This window comes from Euwallacea similis, chromosome 2, assembly GCF_039881205.1.
Source record: "Euwallacea similis isolate ESF13 chromosome 2, ESF131.1, whole genome shotgun sequence".
In the NCBI taxonomy this organism is placed as follows: domain Eukaryota; kingdom Metazoa; phylum Arthropoda; class Insecta; order Coleoptera; family Curculionidae; genus Euwallacea; species Euwallacea similis.
The window spans coordinates 291326-313287 of record NC_089610.1 but is presented as its reverse complement, the minus strand read 5'-3'; the positions used below and the strand labels follow the sequence as shown (position 1 = coordinate 313287).

Sequence of the window (21962 nt, the reverse complement as noted above, 5' to 3'; positions counted from 1 at the left end):
TTGAAATAATTTTGTTGCATGAATTAACAATTAGTAATACTTCAAGATTGGTTAAAAATTTATGTTTTAAAAAATTATGTTCGCACAATAAAAAATGAATTTGAAAAATTCTTATAACTCATTCATACAACTTAAAAGTGACTTAAGCCTAATTGGAATATTCTCTGAAACTCTGTACATTTATATAGCGATAATTCGATTTAAAGCAGAGCCGGATAGAATCTAGCTACTTACTAATGAAAAGGTAAAATTTTTGTATCGCTTTCAGGCTTCAGTGTTTCCATTTAGAATGCCAATTCATTACCATATTCAGCACGTGGTCCAGGGTAATTAAAACTCAAAATACAAAAAAATATCCCATGTTTGATGAACAATAAAACAAAAACATTGTATAAAAACTATATCACTTTTAAGTTACTTAAAACTTATCTAATTGTGTATACTTAAGCACTTCACGAGGCTTTTTCATTTGGCAATTTTAAACGATTTGGTCGTTTTTGTCTGCAGGGATTTTCTTTTTCTTGTAACAAAACCTTCAATAAGCCACGCAACTGCAGTCGCGTACGTACAAATATTAAGTATGTGCAGTGTGATCATATAATTGTCGACAGCGTCTCGAATCCAACCTGTGAAAGAAGAAAATTTAGTTTAAATTGAAAGGTTCTGAATAGGAAATAACAACTGTTAGACAGTTACAAGGATAATAGATGCTCTAAGCACAATACGGGTCTTGTATAATTTTCAGTGATAATGTTTTTTTATACTGTTTATGTGATAATTCAGATTTCAATTTTTTCTTTTTTTAATATACGTCGTTCATGCGTTATTCAATATCAAAAAATTTTCTCGCCAAATTTACTCAAGATTCAATGCAAGACCACTATTGAATTTTAACTATTATGAGCGTAATTTATGTTTTAACATTAGAAGAAAATGTACATACCGACTACAGGTCCCAATATAACAAAAAGAAGTCCACTGGTAGCCAATTGCAATCCTGATGCCGCAGGCAGACGCTCTAAAGGCACGTAGGATGGAATTACCAAAGCTATAAAAATTGTTCGCAGTCCTTTTCCTGCTCCTATTATTACTGCCACTACAAGGCCCCATATGTAAGTTTGAGTGTGCACTAAGACTGAAAAAGAAAAATTCCATATTATTTAGTTTAATGGCAAATCTTTACTACCTAAAGAAACTGGACATGCATTAACTTATAAAACGTATACAGAGTCTTCCGGAATGATGGTCAAATCTTTTAACATGGTATTCTATCAGCCATTTTAGGGGGGGATCTTCGTATGAAATTTTTCAATTTGGGTTCTTGTAGAGATATTCGAGTTTCAAAATGGCGGAAAATAATCGATTTCTCTTTTTTCTTAAAAATGGTAACACTTAGAAATTTCAATTTTGGTACACATTATCAGCTAGTTGAACTCTATTTTTTGGTAGTGTTTTGGTCTGTGATTCACATTTCTATAGGGCTGGAATCTGCAACTCCTAATTTTATTTCTTTCAGATTTTTTTCTGCAATAACCGATTTCGATAAAACTTTTTTTTTAAATACTATACATAATTTTAAAACTTTTTTTACTCTTATCATTTTTGCATATAACCAATAGTTGGTGTAAAAAAAAAATAAAAATCATTTTTCTTACCGTATTAGGCATCTTTTCGTCACTAGTTACTGATAAATGCAGCAGGCGATTGTTATGTAGAGTGTTGGTGTTGTCAACAAAATCGTCCAAATTGCGCCTCTCTTATTTTTCTTAAGTTTAGGTCTAAGAGATGAAACCGATATTTAACTAACCAGGAATTAAGAGCAAAAATTGAGAAATAAATAATTTAATCGATTATTAGCAATATGAACAAATTGAAATCACTGTATCTAATTCCCTAGATAATAATAAAATTTACATTAAACGTTCAAAATAGTTACCGGCACATTCTTGGCATAAGTAGAGAAGATGCCTAATAGGGTAAGAAAAACGATTTTTATTTTTTTTACGCCAACTGTTGGTTATATGCAAAAATGATAAGAGTAAAAAAAGTTTTAAAATTATGTATAGTATTAAAAAAAAGTTTTATCGAAATCGGCTATTGCAGAAAAAAATTCTGAAAGAAATAAAATTAGGAGTTGCTGATTTCAGCCCTATAAAAAAGTGAATCACAGAACAAACACTACCAAAAAATAGAGTTCAACTAGCTGATAATGTGTACCAAAATTGAAATTTCTAAGTGTTACCATTTTTAAGAAAAAAGAGAAATCGATTATTTTCCGCCATTTTGAAACTCGAATATCTGGACAGGAAGGACCCAAATTGAAAAATTTTATACGAAAATCCCCCTCTAAAATGGCTGGTAGAATACCATGTTAAAAGATTTGACCATCATTCTGGAACACCCTGTATACAAAATAAATAAAACTAACTATAAAAAGCTGAAAAACACAAAACGCGTTTTAGAGCGGTCACCATATTACGGTATGGGTTTCCTAGGAAAACCAATCTCATGAAGTTATTAGTCAAACAACGTTAACAAAATAACGTAGTAAATTAAATTTTTGTCAAAACTACTCAATACTATACTTACTTACTCGACCAGAAGCCATCATCAGTACACCAATCAAAAAGAAGGTTTTATTATCCCAGCCAAGCTTGTCTGCTATAAACGGTATGAAGAACCTCACAACTAAGTCTGTGCCCCCCAGCAGAGACATAAACGTTGCCGTTTGATATTCACTGAACTGGAACTCCTGCAGCACCATTGGAGTCAGAATTGAAAAGTTAAGTTCGGCAAAGTTGGCTACGGTGATACCCAACATCAAGTTCAAATAAATCGGGTCTTTGAATAATTCGAAATCGAAGAATATCGATATCTTTTTCCATATGCTAAGCTTTTTGGGTTCTACGTTATTGTGTCTAATCGCTAGCGGTTCATGTGATATCTCCCGTTCACGTTTTTTGGTTTCTTCTAATTCAGTCAATATTTTCACAGCCTCGTGAAGAACTTTATTTTCTTTTGGGGGCGTAGGTTCTAGATTTTCATCGTGAGGTTCCACTTCTTCGGCTATTGTGGGTTTATTAATTTGGGATATTTTCCTTTTTCCTTGCGAATTTGCTCTGTCACGACCTAAAAGAAAAATGTGGAAATTGATACAAAAAAACACTGTCTTAGAGAAACGCATAGTAGTGAAAACTTTAGTGGCGTGGTGGTTTTTGAAGGTAAGTACAGAGTGTGCTTAAATGGTCTGTTCTACTATAAATGCTTAAGGTGGAAATATGATGATTTAACCTAACTTGCCATAGTTACGGATGAGGCTAATTTTTGGCCGAATGACTATGTGAATAAACAAAATTATCGAACTTGGAATGAAGAAAATCGCCGCTCTTATATCCACAAAAGTCACTATTTGGTGAACTTTATTGGTTTGAAGAATCATTTGTCCACATTTTAAATAGAATGCTAAGCAAAACGTTACAGCTAATTGAGAACGCTATTGATTGGTGGTTACTGACTTTTTTGTAGCAACTTTTTAGCATATTTCTTGACACAGAACAGTTAAAATTTGTTACACACATTTTGGGACACCCTCTAGTATATGTAATGAATAAATAAACTTACCAAACTCCGTTAAATTGCTGGCCGAAGGCTTGGATGAAATCGGCTTGGATCCTGGTTTAGAACTCTTACTTTTATTCGAGGTCAATGATTGCCTGGAACCCATATTGGACCTGGAATACCAGCCATCATTAGATTTCGTCATCATAGGAGTACCAGGATCGCAAATTTCATAACCTAAGAAAAAAATATAATTATTATCCGGCAGATTTTCTGTTTTCTGCTTTATTTAGTTACATGTATAAAGTAGTTTTGAATAGCAACCACAAGATATTTAGATAATATTGAGGTAAGTCTAGAATAATACAAAGCACAAGATTAGGCAGGATTATACAGGATAATTTAAGCAAGATTTGGTTTTAAATCTCTCTGAAATCGCACTAACCTGTATTAACTGGATCATCTTCATTATGTAAATACTGACTAGAAATCAGACTAGTGCTCCTTCTAAGTTTATCCCAGTTTCTCTTAGCCCTACTCTGGGTCTGGCCATTCTCTAGCAACGCTGCTGATTCGGGGTTCATATCCTAAAAGCACAAAGCTGAATAACCAAATTAGCTCGCAAACTCTTTTATTCCTGGTACGAGACAAGTATTATACAGGGTGTTTCATAATTGCATGGCATTATTTCAGGTACATATTCTTTAGTGTAAAATAAAGTAAAAAGTTCATATGAACATGGGTCCTATCTTGATCTGTGGCGGAGTTACAGGGTGTCAAAGTGTAAGAAAATATTCAGTTTGTTTTTATTGTGCTTAACCTACTGTAGATAGAGCTTTTAAATTTTATATACGTACTAGGTAATGGGTGCTGCTTAACACTAGACTAAATTGCCTTCAACCACTATTCAGGGGATTGCATTTTCTGAGATCTTGCTCCATAAAATCCTTTAGAAAAACTTGCTAGTACGCCACTGATGTATTCTAATGTTTTTCTTTAATTCTTCAATTTATTACCTAAATTTGATATCTTTTGAGTTTTGGTCGAATTCTGTTCAGTTTCCTCATTAATTAATTATTTATTGAATTCAGTCACTTTTTCAGACGTCAAGAAGCCTATACATAATATTTTGATTTTTTTATTAAAAACTGATACACAAAATTGTAATTTTAAAGAATACATTTAAAACGAGGCAGAATTTAAAGGAACTGTTCAAACTGGCATCCGTTTTTTTGAATACGGCATTGAACACGACGAATCCATGCATCTTGGGCATTTGGTATAGCCTCAGGACGACGTTTGAAAATGTGACTGAATTCAATAAATAATTAATTTGTGAGGAAACTTAACAGAATTCGACCAAAACTTAAGAGATAAAATTTTGGTAATAAATTGGAGAATTAAAGAAAAAGATTAGAATACATCAGTGGCGTATTAGCATGTTTTTTTAAAGGATTTTATGCAATACCCTGTATAGTAGTTGAAGGCAATTTAGTTTTGTGTTAAGCAGCACTCATTACCTAGTACGCATGTAAAATTTAAAAGCTCTATCTGCAGTAGATCAAGCACAATTTTTAAAAAAACTTAATATTTTCTTACACTTTGACACCCTGTAACTCCGCCCTAGATCAAGATAGGACCCATGTTCATATGAACTTTTTACTTTATTTTGTACTAGATAATACGTACCCGAAATAGTGTCGTGCAGTTTTGAAACACCCTGTAGAAATGCAAATTTTATAAATATAATCAACAACTCACCCTAAATTTAGTGTGCCATTGGACAGGTTGCAATAAGAGAGAACATACAAAAGCGTGTAGGGCAAATCCGGAAAAAATCAACAAAGTTCCCTCAACTCCATATATGGAATTCAAGGCTACTATAATATAAGGCCAAACTATAGGTCCCAAACCAGTAGTAGTCCAGGAAAAACCCGTAGCTATCCGTCGTTTTTCCTTGAAATAGGTGTTCAAAGCTAGAGCATTTGAAGACTGCGTTATTCCAATCCCAGAACCTTAAATTAATAAATTAACAAACATACCACTAGTAAGCGGATTGAAATTTACCATAGAATGCTGAATACAGGATCATATACTGCCAAAAACTATCGCAAAATTGGCACAAAAACAAAGAAGACGCAACCAAGAGCGATCCGAACATCGCGATTTGCCTATAAGTGAATTTTCTGAAAAGGGGCCCATTTAACAGCCCTAAAATACTTCTTTCATTCACATGCAATTTTACCTAACTATTTTTTTACATACCCATTCCAGCATTAAATGCGGAATTCATGTTTATAACTGAAGTGGTTTGGGCTGTTGAAATTTGGAGTTCTTTAAATCTTGACCTAAATACCAAGCCGAATTGTTGGAACATTGGAAATGTGCTGAGCTAGAAATTTAGTTCATTAATATTGATTTTGATAGTAAAAAATTGGTGGATTGGTACCTACATTACTAAAGCCACAAGCGAATACAATTAACCACCCCCACCCCCCGTCTGGAGGTGTGAAGTCTGGATCGCTGACTCGCATTCGCCGCCTCTTAGGTTTGGGTTGTGATATTACTATCCTAGGTCGGTCTTCGTGTTTTGGTTTATCTTGTTTTTGCATTTCTTCCATTTTGCTGTAATAGAAAGTAGATCTATTAGGTAAATATTACATGAATGCGAAAAGTTAACACCGTGTACTTATAATGGAAATCTCCATTTTAGAGTTCTTATACTACAGCTCTTTCACTAGTATAGGTAACGTTATCTGTGACAGCGAGAGTGCATTTACCCTTATTCTCTAGTTCTTTTTAAATGTGAGCATAGAATTTGATACGTGGCAAAATTTCACAGAATTTAAATTGAATATTGTTTAAATATATGTCAGAAATTCCCTAACTCGTAGAGAAACAAAAACACAAGTTTAGGCGGTACTTCTTTATTTCTCTAGAATCAGGAATCGAATGAATCCCTTTTTGATGCGTGAGAGTCACCCCGGGTGCATCTGCTTTTCTTCCAAAAAGCCTATCACCATACCTTCCACATTCTTCCCACGCTTACATCCCTTAATCATCTTATTCGCACCTCCATATGTTTTTAGGCGAGATGATAAACAGACCTTTATCTTTACCACGAATGATCTATTTTGACTAGTACAAGTTTAGTCCATTTCTAATTTACAATGGGGCGCCAGTAGGTGCCTATGACATTCCGCACATGTCCAACGATAAGTTACAATATTATGGGACAACATGTTTTTTGCATTTACATTAAATAAGTTGATAAGTAACCCCATATGGCTTTCTTTATGAAAGCTCACATATACGATGAAAAAATCTAGAAAGAGACAATATTGTCATTCCTTGGTTAACGTGTGAAAATTGCATTTTACACATTTGGTGTGAGTTTCAAATGAGATAAGCACACGCATACGTGAGTTATGTTGAGTGTAAGTTTATTTTTCGATAATTTTTAAAATTGAAACTAACGGTTCGGTAACGAGATTTTAATGACATAAAAATACAAGGTGTCTGGTCGCAAAGAATACCGAATCAGTTCTGACCCTTTTGGAGAGCCGATTCGTTATCGGGAAAAATAATATAAAGCATACAATCGATACGCCGAATATCTTATTCAGCGTCTAACAAGATATGAACGTTGACATAACACGTATATGAACTATTATTGTTGACAATTCATGGAAAAAAAAAGATTATTTTAGGGTGAGACTGCCGAGAAAACGAATTATGGAATTAGATTAAAGTAAACATTACTAATTGCGCTAATGAGTAACGTAACTACAAAAGGTCATATTTGTGATGATCAGCACAATTATTTGTGTGGAATATTTTTTTAGCATCAAAGGTTCATGGTAGTATTATAAGTCGATTCCGGTAAGAGCTATAAAATGACAGGTCAATAAACAAGTAGGTGAACTAAATGGTTAAAATATACAGGGTATTTCAAATTCGACCCTCACCATTGGGATCTCGGAAACTAGAGGAGATACGAAAAAATTTTAATGGGGGCAAAGTTGCATAATCTAGCGCTTGATCGAATACCATTTTCAAAATTTTAATTTTCCGAGTACTTCCGAAGGTATCCGAGAAAAACTAAAAATTGGAAAATCTATTTTTATTTTGTTTTAGTGTTATTTGATAAGGAAGATTAAATCCGTAAGCATATTTTCATTGCCACTTTTTCTCAGCTACACGATGACATATTCAGATTTGCCATCCGACGTTTCGTCTTTCGGCTACCATTATCAACTTTATTTTTTCTTATGGGCGCCATATTGGATTTTTCGACAGAAAAATAGTGCGTTTCATTCTGATTTCATTGATATAAAACTTCTTATAATTTGCTTTTTTAAAAGTCGAAATATTTAAATAAAAAGAAATATTACATAGTTGGCCTTGACTCCATCGAAAGATTTTCTTTTGTTCGCGTTATATGACAGAACTCCTCAAACGAGATTAGAGCGTGCGCAGATTTCCAATGAAAATGAGCTTCAGAAATGAAGAGACACGAGATATGTTAAGACTTTATTACAAATTTGATAGGAACAGTACGAAAACAGCTCAAATGTACTTTGAGTTATATCCGGAAAGACAACAACCGCATAAAACATTATTTAAAACTTTGGATCAACATTTAGCTGTTTGATACCTTTGAAAATCTTTTTCCATTCTGTTTCCATACTTCATTTTAGGTTTTTGGTCAGTTTGGTGAGTTTGGTGCTTTTGAAATGTTCATCCAAAGTTTTAAATAATGTTTTATGCGGTTGTTGTCTTTCCGGATATAACTCAAAGTACATTTGAACTGTTTTCGTACTGTTCCTATCAAATTTGTAATAAAGTCTTGACATATATCGTGTCTCTTCATTTCTGAAGCTCATTTTTATTGGAAATCTGCGCACGCTCTAATCTCGTTTGAGGAGTTCTGTCATATAACGCGAACAAAAGAAAATCTTTTGATGGAGTCAAGGCCAACTATGTAATATTTCTTTTTATTTAAATATTTCGGCTTTTAAAAAAGTAAATTATAAGAAGTTTTATATCAATGAAATCAGAATGAAACGCACTATTTTTCTGTCGAAAAATCCAATATGGCGCTCATAAGAAAAAATAAAGTTGATAATAGTAGCCGAAAAACGAAACGTTGGATGGCAAATCTGAATATGTCATAGTGTAGCTGAGAAAAAGTGGCAATGAAAATGTGCTTACGCATTTAATCTTCCTTATCAAATAACACTAAAAAAAATAAAAATGGATTCTCTAATTTTTAGTTTTTCTCGGATATCTTCAGAAGTACTCGGAAAATTAAAATTTTGAAAATGGTATTCGATCAAGCGCTAGATTACGCAACTTTGCCCCTATTTAAACTTCTTCGTATCTCCTATTGTTTCCGAGATCCCAATGGTGAGGGTCGAATTTGAAATACCCTGTATATAATAACTGCAATATAACACCTTATAGTAATTCGTTCAAGATTTAGGAGTTATCAACAATGTTACTTTAAAGCGGGTATGATCTACGAAATACCTATTGACCATAACGCGCAGGTGTATTCCTGGGCATGTTGAAAATGGCAGTTTCTGTCACCCAAGAAACAGACTAGAAAAACGAGGCGCAACTGAGTTTGGTAATGTTCTCAAATTACAGAAAATACTTTTTGCGATCATGCCCGTTATAAACAGTAATTCAATCATTAAACAATTTAATTATTGTTAATATCGATGGGGTATGATTTTACTATAGGCAGAAATATACATAGAATCTACAAAACTCTGAATAATAAATAACCAACAATACTCCCATGAATCGTGGGCTGCGTTCACGCCTCACTATCAAATTTTCATCACTTTCGCCTCCAGAAACGAAAGTGCGTTACGGGATATTTTCTCTTTAGAAATAAAAGCGATGCTTTGGATTGGAATATAGTGTGTGATGAAATTTATTATTTTTACATAGTAGCAGAAAAAATAATGTGAAAATAATATGCTACTAGATAAAACGAGACGTATGTTAAAGACATTCCGTACCTTTCAATGCTAAAGGTTTCATGGCTCATTTAGCTAACACATCTCAGACTGAATTTTAGAGGGAAGAGAAGACGGAAACTTACCACCTTAGAATAAACGAATGGCTGTATCACTATTAATACACAACCGACTCCCTTTGAACTAAAACTTTACACGTAGGTAATTTTCAAAACTAATTTGTTAGATGCCTCTAAAGTTTAATAGGCCAGATGGACTTCTTCAAGTCTTAAATATGTAGATTTGTAGATTTTTTTTAGCTCTATTTACTAAACAACTTATGCCAAAAACTTTCGATTTTAGCGCAGCAGATGGTCTATTTTTAAATTTGAATCGTTGAGTAGAGGATGAAAACACTATCACATTTAACTGATGAATGTGGTGATAATTCTCAATTTTGAAAATATAAAAATCCATTGAAATCTGTTTGTCTGTTTGTCCCTTGCATTAGTCCAAAGATTTGTTATTGTTTATTATTAAAACAAGACTACTTCAAGTGATTTTACATAACATACCTCTAAATTATCTCTAGAAAGGTTAATACTACTTGTAGTAATAATCTTGATAAAGTTTCCAATAAAATAGTGATTCAATATCGTTCAATCGGATGAGATACCGTGATATGGAAAAAGTATATAACATGATCACATGAGTTTTGTTACTTAAACAGATGTAAAGTCAAGGTTATGTTTGGTGGGTATTGTCACTGTGTTTAGGGTAAGACTACTTGTAATGATTGAAGTGGTGTGTCGTTGCTTTATTAATCCTAAATCTTAATGTATTTGGAATTTTATTGTCAGTAACAACTGTATAATCCAAAAATTCACTCCGATCTTATCATGGCCTACTGAAAGCAGATAAAAATGTACTATCGGCTACAAAAGTGGTCGACCATGCTAAGGTTCAAAATCGCTTGACGCGTATTCCGAGCGAAGGCGCCTTATCAGTTCACAAAAAATTATCCACAATAAAAACGTTGTATCGAGCGAATAAATTTAGAATTTTACATCTAATATCAAGTTTGCAAGGATATTTTCACGCTGCTAATTTCAAATAAATCAATTCGATTAGTAATTGTATGAAAACATCACTATATTAACATTGAATTTTGTAAATTGCAAAAGTTTATATGGCTATATAATTGTTTAAGATGAAAACTAAAAAAATACATGTTAAATTCAATTATAAACAAGACCAACAATTTACAAAACATTGTAGAACAACTTACTAAACTTCAACACTTTTATTAACAATAATATTTTGCTGGGAATTAGAAATTAACTAGTCCGACTGATTTCTACCTCTCACTTAACAATCAAGTGATTTCTATGTCACAAAAGTTCTTTAGATAAAAGATGACATAAACGGCGTTTTTTGTAATGCGTACGTTAAAAGGGAAAATTTCAAGACACATTTTTTTCGGAAATACAGTACGATCGAGAGAAAATAAAATTAAAATTTATATAAATAAATAACAAAATTAAAAATAAACAATTCTAATAGCGGGTTACTCCCCCATTGGCGTCGATGACGTTTTGTAGCCTCCGGCCCATTAAATTCACAGGGTTTTGACAGAAGAGTGAACCTCTAACCGCATTCCAGATTTGGTTGCAATATGCCACCAAGTCTTCGGTAGCACGTTCGATTGTTATTGTGCCACCTTTGAACCATTAGGCTCCATAAATTTTCTATGGGGTTTAGGTCTGGTGAATATGCAGACCAGGGAAGATTATTTATATCTGGATGCTCGTGATACCAGTCCCTCACGATGTTTACGCGATGTATCCTACAGTTGTCATCAACATAATTGATAACAGGCATTTCTGCCACAGGATACAAAGTACAGAAGGAAGCGTAACTTTGTCGAGCATCCAAACGTACTCAATAGAATTCGCCCTTGTTTCAAAACTTGCCAGTTCGCCGGGACTCAAAAATGTTATGCAGGCAAATTAATTATCAATCAAGCTATACGATTATAAATTTTTGAGGCATAATAATTGCATTTTTTGCTTGGCACTCCAAGACCGGCCTAGCTTATTGAGAGAAAAAAGCAGAATTACTTCTTTTAAACTAAGACAAAAAAATCTATCTTGTGATACATCGTTGTAAAGGGGTTATTAAGAACTTTTAAAAATCGCCAAAACATGGACAGGTCCGTATTTGGAAAACTCAAGTTGTTGTCTCATTATCTCAAAAGCTAAGGAAGATTTAAAATTTTGAAATTTACTAGTTTGTAGACATAAGAAAACTACGAAGTTCTTGTATCAAACGTTTTGATGAAAAACCTTTAGTTATCGATTCATTTAGAAAATTAAATTCGACCTAATTTTAGTTTTTTCACACTCACAATTCAGAAAATCATTCGGCAACATTGTTTTCGGTTCTTAGAAGAGTATTAAATTTGGCACATTTCTTCCAATTTAACCGACTCTGTAACTCTTCCCGTTTAAGAGATAGCAATAATAGCACATCGAATTTGAAACACTCTGTATAACACAGCCGACATCTCACAGACTTTCGCTCAACTCAAGATGAAATTCTTGTCAGAAGTAACAATATAAAAAAAAACGTCCCCAAATTTAAGCCAGTGATAAAGTTACCTTAATTGAAAAAAAAATGTGATTACGTACCGTAATATTCAACTCACGATTAATTTCGGAAATATGGCCTTGTTCATATAAAAGTACTATATTACTTTTAATGTCTTTGCTCAGATTCGAAGCCATTGCGCCTTAATGATAAACTGAGAAAATACCAAAAAATAAAATTGTCTCAATGAATTGGGCCAGCAATACATGTTTTTGTGCAAAATATTGATGTATATACACAAAAAGGGGGATCCAACAAAAAGTAATATAGGTCAAGTGTGACAAAAAAAGGTATCCGACCCACAGTACCGCAAGCGATTTTGATTTGAAACTGGTCGACCACTTTTGTGGCCGATAGTACATACTATGTAAGCATGTCGGGGATTAGATTTCAAACTGGAACCTGGTTATGGAGGAAAAACAATTCTGGAAATTCTGGGTCTGAAGTCTAATGTTTTATCTTTAGCACTATTTTAAAAGTTTTTACATAGGAGTGTGTCTTAGCTGTGTAATGGAACTCGCGAAACAAAACTCGGAACACTGGTAGATTTTTTATTCTGTTCGTTATGATACACACAACCCTTAATCGTTTACAAAACTAAAGATCTCGGAATAAAACTGACATTTCAATAGAGAGAGCCAAGAGTTAATGAGGGAAGTGACGACAAAATTCCGAGAGCGTCAAGTTATATTATTATAATGGTACTTTTACAAGCTTCGGGGTATCTTAAGTACCAAATCTGGGGGTCAGTACTCATAGGCGTACTCCGGTTTTAGGCAATTAACAAGATAATCCACGGATGGTAACTTTCTAAATCCTTAACCCGTAACGTCAAGATAATGGTGAGAAACGATGATTTACGGGAGTGTTGCAGCTATAGTGAGATTTTGACAAAATTGTGGATATTTTAGACTTTTGTCTTGACGAGGAAAAGGAGTGAAAGTTTTTATGAAGGGCAACCCTTATTGGAAGATAATGGGTTCCCAACATATGGCCATCACCGACATATCACTAAAATAGTGAAAATACATAGGCGTAGCCTAAGGGTACATTACAACTGTTTAAATATTATTTTTCATCTGAAACACAAGTCAAATGCGCTTACCTTCTCTTCCTTTGATAATTTCTTAAAACAATAATTTTGTACTCTCAATTAGGCACCAACTTGAACTTTAATTTGAAAGATACAGAGGTGTACACACATCATTTAAACTACGACTTTATCCACATGGACACGTCGCGCGTATATTCCTCTGAAGGTTCGATGCTACCTCCTACCTTCTACTACTCGCAGACCAGAACAGAGATTAGGCTATAGTCATCATAAATCCCAAATTAGATATTGTGTATCTTATCGTGACGACACTTTTATCTACTATTTTATGCTTTCAGCCACAAAATATATAAAAGTAGGTGAATTTTGCGGTTTAATTTACGAGAGTATTATGAAACCAGGCTCGGGCGCAATCTGAACTTTTTTGATGCAGGGCAAATGAACTGTAAAGCGCTTTCAATTTTATCTCCTGTTCAAAGGTGATTGAAAATAATAAAATACGGCAACTTTGTAAGTGGAGAATAATTGAAAAACCTATATTAAGTAGCAGATACAAAGAGTATTAGTTTTAGAATTTGTTACCCTTTTTCGTTGCACCTCTTTCAATTTATTAAGTATTTAGATTAAATTAGAAATTTACAGTGTGTCCAGGGATAGAATTTACTAGAGGAAACACCTTGTTATTAATGACTTACAAGGAAAAGTCATTCCTCATAAAAGCGGTGGCTTGTATTGAAACTACCCGTTGATAGCATATTTGCGATTATTATACAGGGAACATCAAAAATTGGGTTTTTAATTGTTCTTTATTTATATTATTTTTATTTTATTTTTTTAAATTATTTGTTCTTAATTTATACACATATGTATATAAATTTGTTTAATGTTCTCGGTATAATAATCGCAAATGTGATATTTCGAATCTTAGTTCCAAGGCAAACAGTAGTTTCTATGAAGAATTAATCGTCTAAATCCACAAATAACAAACATTTTCTTGTTGTGAATTCCATCGGTGTCTGAGTTTTTTACAGACATCCTTTTTACGCAATAATTTATTCGATTTTTCTGAAATAAAAGTTAAAAATGATAGAGAAGGCGTCATCATTGCAAGGTAACAATCTAAAAGAACTGAAAAAAAGTAACAGAACTACACGGTGTCCTTCTGGTTAAAAAGGTTTCACTTTTAGTGGAAGGCCAGTAATTCCTCGATATCCGCAGTTCTTTTCTAAGTAGTCGATATAGATTTTTTTGTTTCCTGATCTTCTAAATTTTCAGGAAGCAAAAAATATTAACCATGCGATTTGTAATGTTGATTTTTGTGTAGTTTAGCAAGAATAAGACAATTACATATCAAAATCACATTTTTTTCGTTTCTCTTTTCGGAAAAACATCTAACATACAGTATGTCTACAGACAGAGGGTCCAAGAGGACAAATGGTCAAAAATTGTTGTTTCTTGACAAAAAGTCATTCTTGATAAGTCTCTGCTTCTCGAAAAAATACGATGTACGAAAATAACTTTTTTATACAGGGTGTCCAAAAACTACGAACCCAAGAAATACTATCAAGAGTAAACTAGCTTTATTTCTCATTTTGGAGCAAAATGGTAAATAAAAAACAGATTTCAAACCCTATCCAAAGTTTACATACAAAATTCCGCTATTTCAAAATAGTTTAGAAATAATTCAAAATAAAAGTTAGTAGATATTACTTATTCAAACACGCCTCTCCCGTATTCGACGCATTTCTCAAATTTAATATTGTGACATTTGTTGTCATGTTTGTTGTGAATACGTAAAATGAGGTGAAAAAGGTAAAATTAGAAATTGTTTTAATTTTAAAAGAAAAATAAAACTTGGAATACTCAGTTAAAATTGTGTATTCAAATTTTGGGTAAGATTTGAAATCTGTTTTTTATTTACCATTTTGTTCCAAAATGAGAAGTAAAGGTAGTTTACTCTTGCTAGTATTTCATGTGTTCGTAATTTTTGGGCACCCTGTATAAAAAAGTTCAAAGCTATCTTCATAAATCGTATTTTTTCAAGCAGCAGACTTATATCAAGAATCATTTTTAGTTGAAAAACGACATCTTTTGTCCATTTGTCCTCTTGGGCCCTCTATCTGTGGACATACTGTATAGGGAATGCGATTAAAAAATTATAATATTTAATTTTTGTGGATAAACCACATGTTGCAAAAAAGTTATTAAGTCACTGAATTTTATGTGACAAAATTAGTTGGCCGTCGTTTTTACTTGTTCAATATCTGATTTGATAAATGAAACAGAGGTCTCCAAATGAGGACTTTTCAAAAACACCCCGTATGTTTTCCGTAACTCTAACTGATTTGAAGATATTTACTAAAACATAGATAAGTTTTGTGTATTTATTTGACACTTTTTTCGTATAAGTTCTATATAAGTTAATGAGTGCTAGAGAATTAGGCGTATTTCCATGTTAATTTCTCAAATGGCTTGAGAACGATTTCAGAAAAAACTTGAAAGATAAAAAAGTTTCTAATTAAACGATGAATTCAAATTCCGCGTCAATATAGGTCCGCAGGGAACAACAAAAAATATCATCATATGAAAAATTCACTAAAGATATTTAGATGCTGCAATAGATAAATTGAGAAATTTAAAAACTTTTAATTATAAATATTTTCCTTTTAGTTACTCGCTCTAATCACTATTTTAAAAAGTGAATATGTTTACTGAATTCCTAATGTTTATTTTAATTAAAATTTTTATTTTCAATGCTGTACGATAATCTGTTTCTGCGGCACAGCCGGCCTTTTTTTGAAGTGGTTCACCCCGTGTACCTCAAATATATGAACTAAATATTTTAAAAATTGGAAGGACTGCTATGAAAAAAAATCCTGAAACTTAATATCCTGTAATTTTGCTAGTGTTGTTTATGAAATGCTTTTTAACAAAGTCATCCTATATTGCGATTTTTTTCCATGCCAAAGCAGAACACAGATTAAAACTGACATACCTTGTGTAATATGCATTAAGAAAACGTTTGAATATATAACTTCCAGAAACATACCATTAGATGATAATAACAGCAATTCTTCTAGACTGCGATTATTGTGACGGTCACCTTGCTCTCGACTTGATTAAATACATCTTGCACCACAGCCTATCCATTCAGTTAGCAACAGAAAATAGATTCTTATTACCTTCGAACCTCAACCCCGTACTCTACACCTTAAAAGCTCAGTTGGTCACAATCCACAAACGTTACACTCTGATAACCGATAACAGAAACACCAATACACAACCGATCACAAGTAGGCAATTTTTGGAAGACCGTTCATTTAATAATAATTATCTCATCCTACATGTAAAAATGTAATTATTTAAAAGAGATAACGATGTGTATAATTTTATACTGATTTAGAATTTAATAAGTGAACCTTGTCCAAACATCAATTTCGTGTAGTAAATTATTCTATGTTTGCTTTTTATACACGATAGTCAATGAGTTATTATGAGAAAACTGTACCGAAATCTTACGACGTTACGAAAAGTAACAGTAAAACGGAGAATTCGAACTACACGTGTAACAAAATAGAAATTTTAGTTGCAATCACAGACTTTTTTTTATCACTCACACATTTTATTGTAGAATAGGTCGTAAATGTAATGTATAAAGCCAACCGAAATAACAAACACAATAAATAATCAATATATGGTAGGTCAATTTTATGATTTGTTTCAACAATGCTTATTCATAGTAATAATTAATATGAGCGATATAGAGACCACATGATTTGTTTTATCTTTTAAATGGAATAACAACATTTTTTACTCCAAATTGCGCAAGGCATGAAAGACTGATAATTACCTACAAAATATTAATCCAAAAACACAACATTACTAGGCGAAATCGGCATAGCATCCGAAGACTTGTATTCAATACCCACACTGTACAACAAATAAACGACGAAATCACTTTTCATGTGGGTATTTTTAGAAATAGCAATAAAATGAGGAAAACTTAAAGGCTTCATTGTATTTTTAGACCTCTTGGAAACGGTTACATTATGGGTTCACAATAACGGGGTACCTAGTTAAATTGCATGAACTAATGATTAGCAGGAAGTGCGCAGATTAGATACTGAAAACGTTCTCTTTCCATCAATAAGTAATTGCTATTTACTCACACTTATTGACATGATAATTGTAAGATTTTCAGTTTCATTGTTTTGCTAAAGGAGTTATTTGTTAAATGATATGACAGATATTATTCAAAACAAGAACTTGCGGTATAGTAATTTACTAAAAATACACAATAAAACTTACTATTTTGTCGAAAAATATGAGAGAGAATCCTTACCGAACTAGATCAATCAAGTTACCAAACTGAAATAAACTGACACTGTGACCCCTAAATAATTTTGGTACAGATTATTTAAGTATGTTTTTGTTTCTGTGATGTAATAGAATATATCCTGTGAAAAGCGAGGTGAAAAGTGAGCTTTCAGCATCCTTTACGATAACATTTATTTATTTAAATGTATATCCTAAAATAGGACTCAACTGTGCTACTGTCCACATTAATATCACATGCAAATACAGCGTAGTCAGTTCAGGACCTCTTTTAGAGTTAACAGTGGAGCAGAAAGTTAAACAGAGAAATTGTGGGGATATTATATGCAATCTGCTACCTTCATAACGGGTGGAGCAAGGGGGACTGGAGTAGTGGCGCACGAAATTTGAATTTTACCGCTTTTTAAAAATATACTTTCCTAAAAATGGCCAAGTCACCACTTGACCCAGGACTGGATGTCGCAGGTGTAAGTACCTGATGCCTTTAAGTACTATGCATAAGTGAATGAAAAAAAAAATTCAAAGTTTCGATTTTTTATTCAAAGCAGGGAACGCTTGAGAGCCTAAGAGTTGCTTTACTCGAAGATGTGAATAGAAAACAGCCCGGGAGTATCAAAAAGTATGTCGCTTAAGTTACTTTCGCCGTATTTAACAGTTAATCAAGGGGTTGATCTAAGGGGCGTAAGCCAAGGCTGCTGTAATGTACCCTTAGGCTACGTCTATGTACTCCACTATTTCAGTAATATGTCCGGGATGCCTTGTATGAAGAAACTTTCACCCCTTTCTCCTTGTCAGGACAAAAATCTAAATCATCCACGTTTAACCAAAAACTGTACAGCTGCCATACCCCCGTAAATTATCATTGTTACCGTTCTCTTTAAATATTATGGTTCAAGGAGTTAGAAAGTTAGCAACTATTGATTGCCCTGTTAATTGTCTTAAACCGGGATACGTCTATGGGTACTGACCCCCAGATTTAGTACTTAAGATACCAGGAAACTTGTAAGACTTTTATAATTCGACGCTCCCGAAATTTATCTCTCTCTCATAACTCGTACTCTTTCAAAACCAATCCTTTCTATTGAATTGTCGCTTTAATGCAAAGATCATTTTTAGTTTTGTAAATAATTAGACGTGTGTGTGTCATAACTAGTGCAATGAATATCTGCCGAAAGTGTTTCCGAGTTTGTTTCGCGAAGTTCCATTACATTGCCTTACACGTCTTTACGTTCGTCTATAGTGGATCACGAAGGGTTGGAAGAAATTCGCTTCCGTTACGGTTGCATAGAGTCCGGAGAAAAGAAAACTTATTACTTCGTATTACCTTCATACAAGCCGACTTACTTAACTTTGATTTTTTATTTTTAAAGCCCAATTATTGTCGTGTCATCACGTTTTACCCTGTATCTTACAAACGCGCCAAATTAGAAATTTGCCAAAATTCCACGATGCTCCACATCTACCTGCGTGATATGTCTTTCCCCAAGGTGGAAGTAATTGGATGAATTTCTGAAAGTCACTTTATTATTTTACCTAAAATTTCCGAATTTCCCATAAGAACTAAAAATTTCCATAAAGAATCATATGAAATATCCCAGTTTTCTTTGTTTTTTATATATTTGACAGATTTGCCTATTTTTCTAGAAAAATCAATCAGAGACTGTAGTTCTCAATTTACAAAAAAAAGAAAATTTGTCCAACATCTCAATCGAAAAATTATCAACATACGCGTGGTCACCCTACCAATGATTTATTCAATACGTTCGCGCAAGTATGTTACTTTCGATTAAATGTCACTTAAATGTCAATTTATAAATTAAGAGGGGCACACATCCAAAAGACACATACTCCATATTGTTTTTTTATGAACATAGACCCTATTGGACTTGTATCCTTTATAAGTAAATAAAATCAAGGTGTATTGACAACGTATTCACATTAATTGTGAAACAAATAGGATTTCCACTGTCACCGTTATAATTCCCAGAATATATGTCTTAGTGAATGATGTATTTCAATTAATTCCCTAATAGCTGATAATACTAACATGAAAATTTCCCAACGGATATAGAAACAACAGGTGTCTAAAAAAATCCTGGCCAAGAGGATTTTGAAACAAATTTTGTGTATGGCACGTGTGTCATAGTTAAGTCCTGCATTAAATTTAACTTTGAGTTTGATACATGTCATTTATGAATAGTGGCTTAAGTTACGATACACAATACAAGTTATATTTCCTCCTCCTCAGTGCTTTGGACCAGGAATTTTTTGATACACCCTTTAATAGAATTACTTTTAACGTAGCGTTAGGAATAACTGTTTATAAGCCTACAATGACTATATTTAATTGAAATAATAGAAAGTGATTCAAATCAGCAACATAACATAACGAAAATGATTGATTGTGGGATAATCCTGACTACGCGAATATCAAACTCAAATTTAGTTACAAAACGATGAGATCATTCTAACTCACTTTTGCTGATTTTCATCAGTTGAACGTACGACTTAAAAACAATCTTCAAATTTCAAAACAGTTTGAGTGACGTCTTTTACTTGTTTGGTTGTCGAAATCGTAAAAGGAATTAATCATTATTATCACCATATCATGATCATTATAGCATAACTGATGACAGAGAAAGCTGGATAAGTACTTGATAATAATTATTTAATGAACAAGTCTATTAATGAAGGCGGTTAATAACCAAATCTCTTTTTCACGTTGCTCATGCGTTAATGAAGTTGAAATAATTAATTACTCATTAATATATTTGTTAGTTACATTTTTCTGTTAGCTGATTGAAAGTGAGGTTGTAAAGCTCACAATATATCAAAAATTAAAATCTTCATAAGTTGAATTTTCTTCAAAATTCTTGCTTGTGGCGCTTGTAACATACAGGGTTAACAGGTACCGGTCAAGCATAAGTAATGTGATTGGCGAGACACAAACAATTACAACTGCAGCCAGACCACATCAAACCTATTACAGCGCGCTTGAACGAAAGATCATACATTAATGGGGATTATTAATGAATAATTTTTTACGAATGGAAAATAGTATTTATTCATGTTTTTTTTTAAGCTTAAATTCTAGTATACGAGCTTAGCGCCGTAAAAACACTTGTTTGTTAGTCAAGTGCAGTAACTCTTGCTGTTTGTTGTGCGTTGTACGAAACAGGCGTTTAAGTAGATCCTTACAGGGTGGACAAATTTCAATGTTTATGTACGAATCTCAATACCTATAGCCAGACTTAGATGATGAACCAATAATGAGGTGCACTACAAACTAGACATTATCTTAAAATGCTGTATGTAGCTATACATATACGGCCGTGAAAGGAATATTCTAGTGTCATACCTTCTTAAGGTTAATTCAGATTAGCTCAAAATTATGAGATATTCAAAAATCCCCAAAGTCCTAATTTTAAAGTTGTGAAGGTAACCTGCTATTCTCCTTATTAAGGTCATTTAGGAATTATTAAGATTAAGAGATTTCATTAAAATTGCAAATATGATATAATATTAATCCTCAAAAGTCTTATTAATACTCTGAGAAATCACCAACAGCCCTCTTAATACATCAGTTTGAATGATACAAAAAAAACAGGATATTGATGAAGGTGTTTTCATCTGTGTCCTTAATAAAGGACAACTGTTGTTCTAGGTTAGTTTTAATACAGAATGTAACTCCACTGTACCAACAACCCCTATTGGCATTCCCAATAAGAAGAAATAAACAATCTGCTTTGAAGGTATAAAAAATGTTTACAATATTAGAGGTAATATAATAAGTGCAAAGAAAATTACTAATCATTTTTTCGACCTATGTTTGAATGTGTATTAAAAGGAAAAAAGAGCGCAAGCACCTTCTCTGTTAAATTAAAATTTTGCTCAGTTTCATACCTTTAATTTTAATAGAATAGAAACCAATCTGATTCAAATTTTAATATGAGAACATGAACAGTTTTTGTGTTACATCCATGTATTGCATGGTGAAAAAATGCTCTGCATATCATGTGACTATAAACTAAGTTTAATTGTCACTATTGCCGAAATCATAACTTTCATAGCATTTAAACTTTTTACTTTTATATTATAAATTTTACTGGTCATAAAAATATTATTTATATAAATAGTACCAATACATGCATACATACATTGGTTTACTTACCCATTAATTATTTGGACTCTCAAGAATTGTACTTGCAATTGTGGCAATAATGATTTGTATTCAGTGTATGTGAGAATCCCCTTTCTTCCTCTGTTGCTGAACTTTCTTTTCTTAGAGAGTACTTAGTGAGGCTAATTACAGCAATTGTCATATTGTGCTTTTAAGACTTTCTCTTCTAGCCGCTACCATACTAAGCATATTTGCCACTTACCTACTTAAATAGTAG

The 21962-nt window shown here is 32.9% G+C and overlaps 1 protein-coding gene across 8 annotated transcripts; it reads right to left on the bottom strand.

Moving 5' to 3' along the window:
- Nucleotides 1–346: 346 nt before the first annotated feature.
- LOC136418902 (monocarboxylate transporter 9-like) lies at nucleotides 347–21861 on the bottom strand. Of its 8 annotated transcripts, none has more exons than XM_066405126.1 (10): nucleotides 21737–21861; nucleotides 6012–6183; nucleotides 5824–5950; nucleotides 5626–5769; nucleotides 5320–5573; nucleotides 4004–4145; nucleotides 3622–3795; nucleotides 2590–3129; nucleotides 944–1135; nucleotides 347–626 (listed from the first exon to the last, which is right to left on the bottom strand). In XM_066405126.1, the coding sequence occupies exons 2-10, from the start codon at nucleotides 6177–6179 to the stop codon at nucleotides 466–468; spliced, it is 1902 nt and encodes a 633-aa protein (XP_066261223.1). In that variant the 5' UTR covers nucleotides 6180–6183; nucleotides 21737–21861; the 3' UTR covers nucleotides 347–465. The 8 variants fall into 8 exon arrangements, with proteins under 8 accessions (XP_066261223.1, XP_066261230.1, XP_066261219.1 ...); XM_066405133.1 differs by lacking the exon at nucleotides 21737–21861 and adding an exon at nucleotides 17539–17557; XM_066405122.1 differs by lacking the exon at nucleotides 21737–21861 and adding an exon at nucleotides 17081–17214.
- Between the last annotated feature and the right edge of the window lie 101 nt (nucleotides 21862–21962).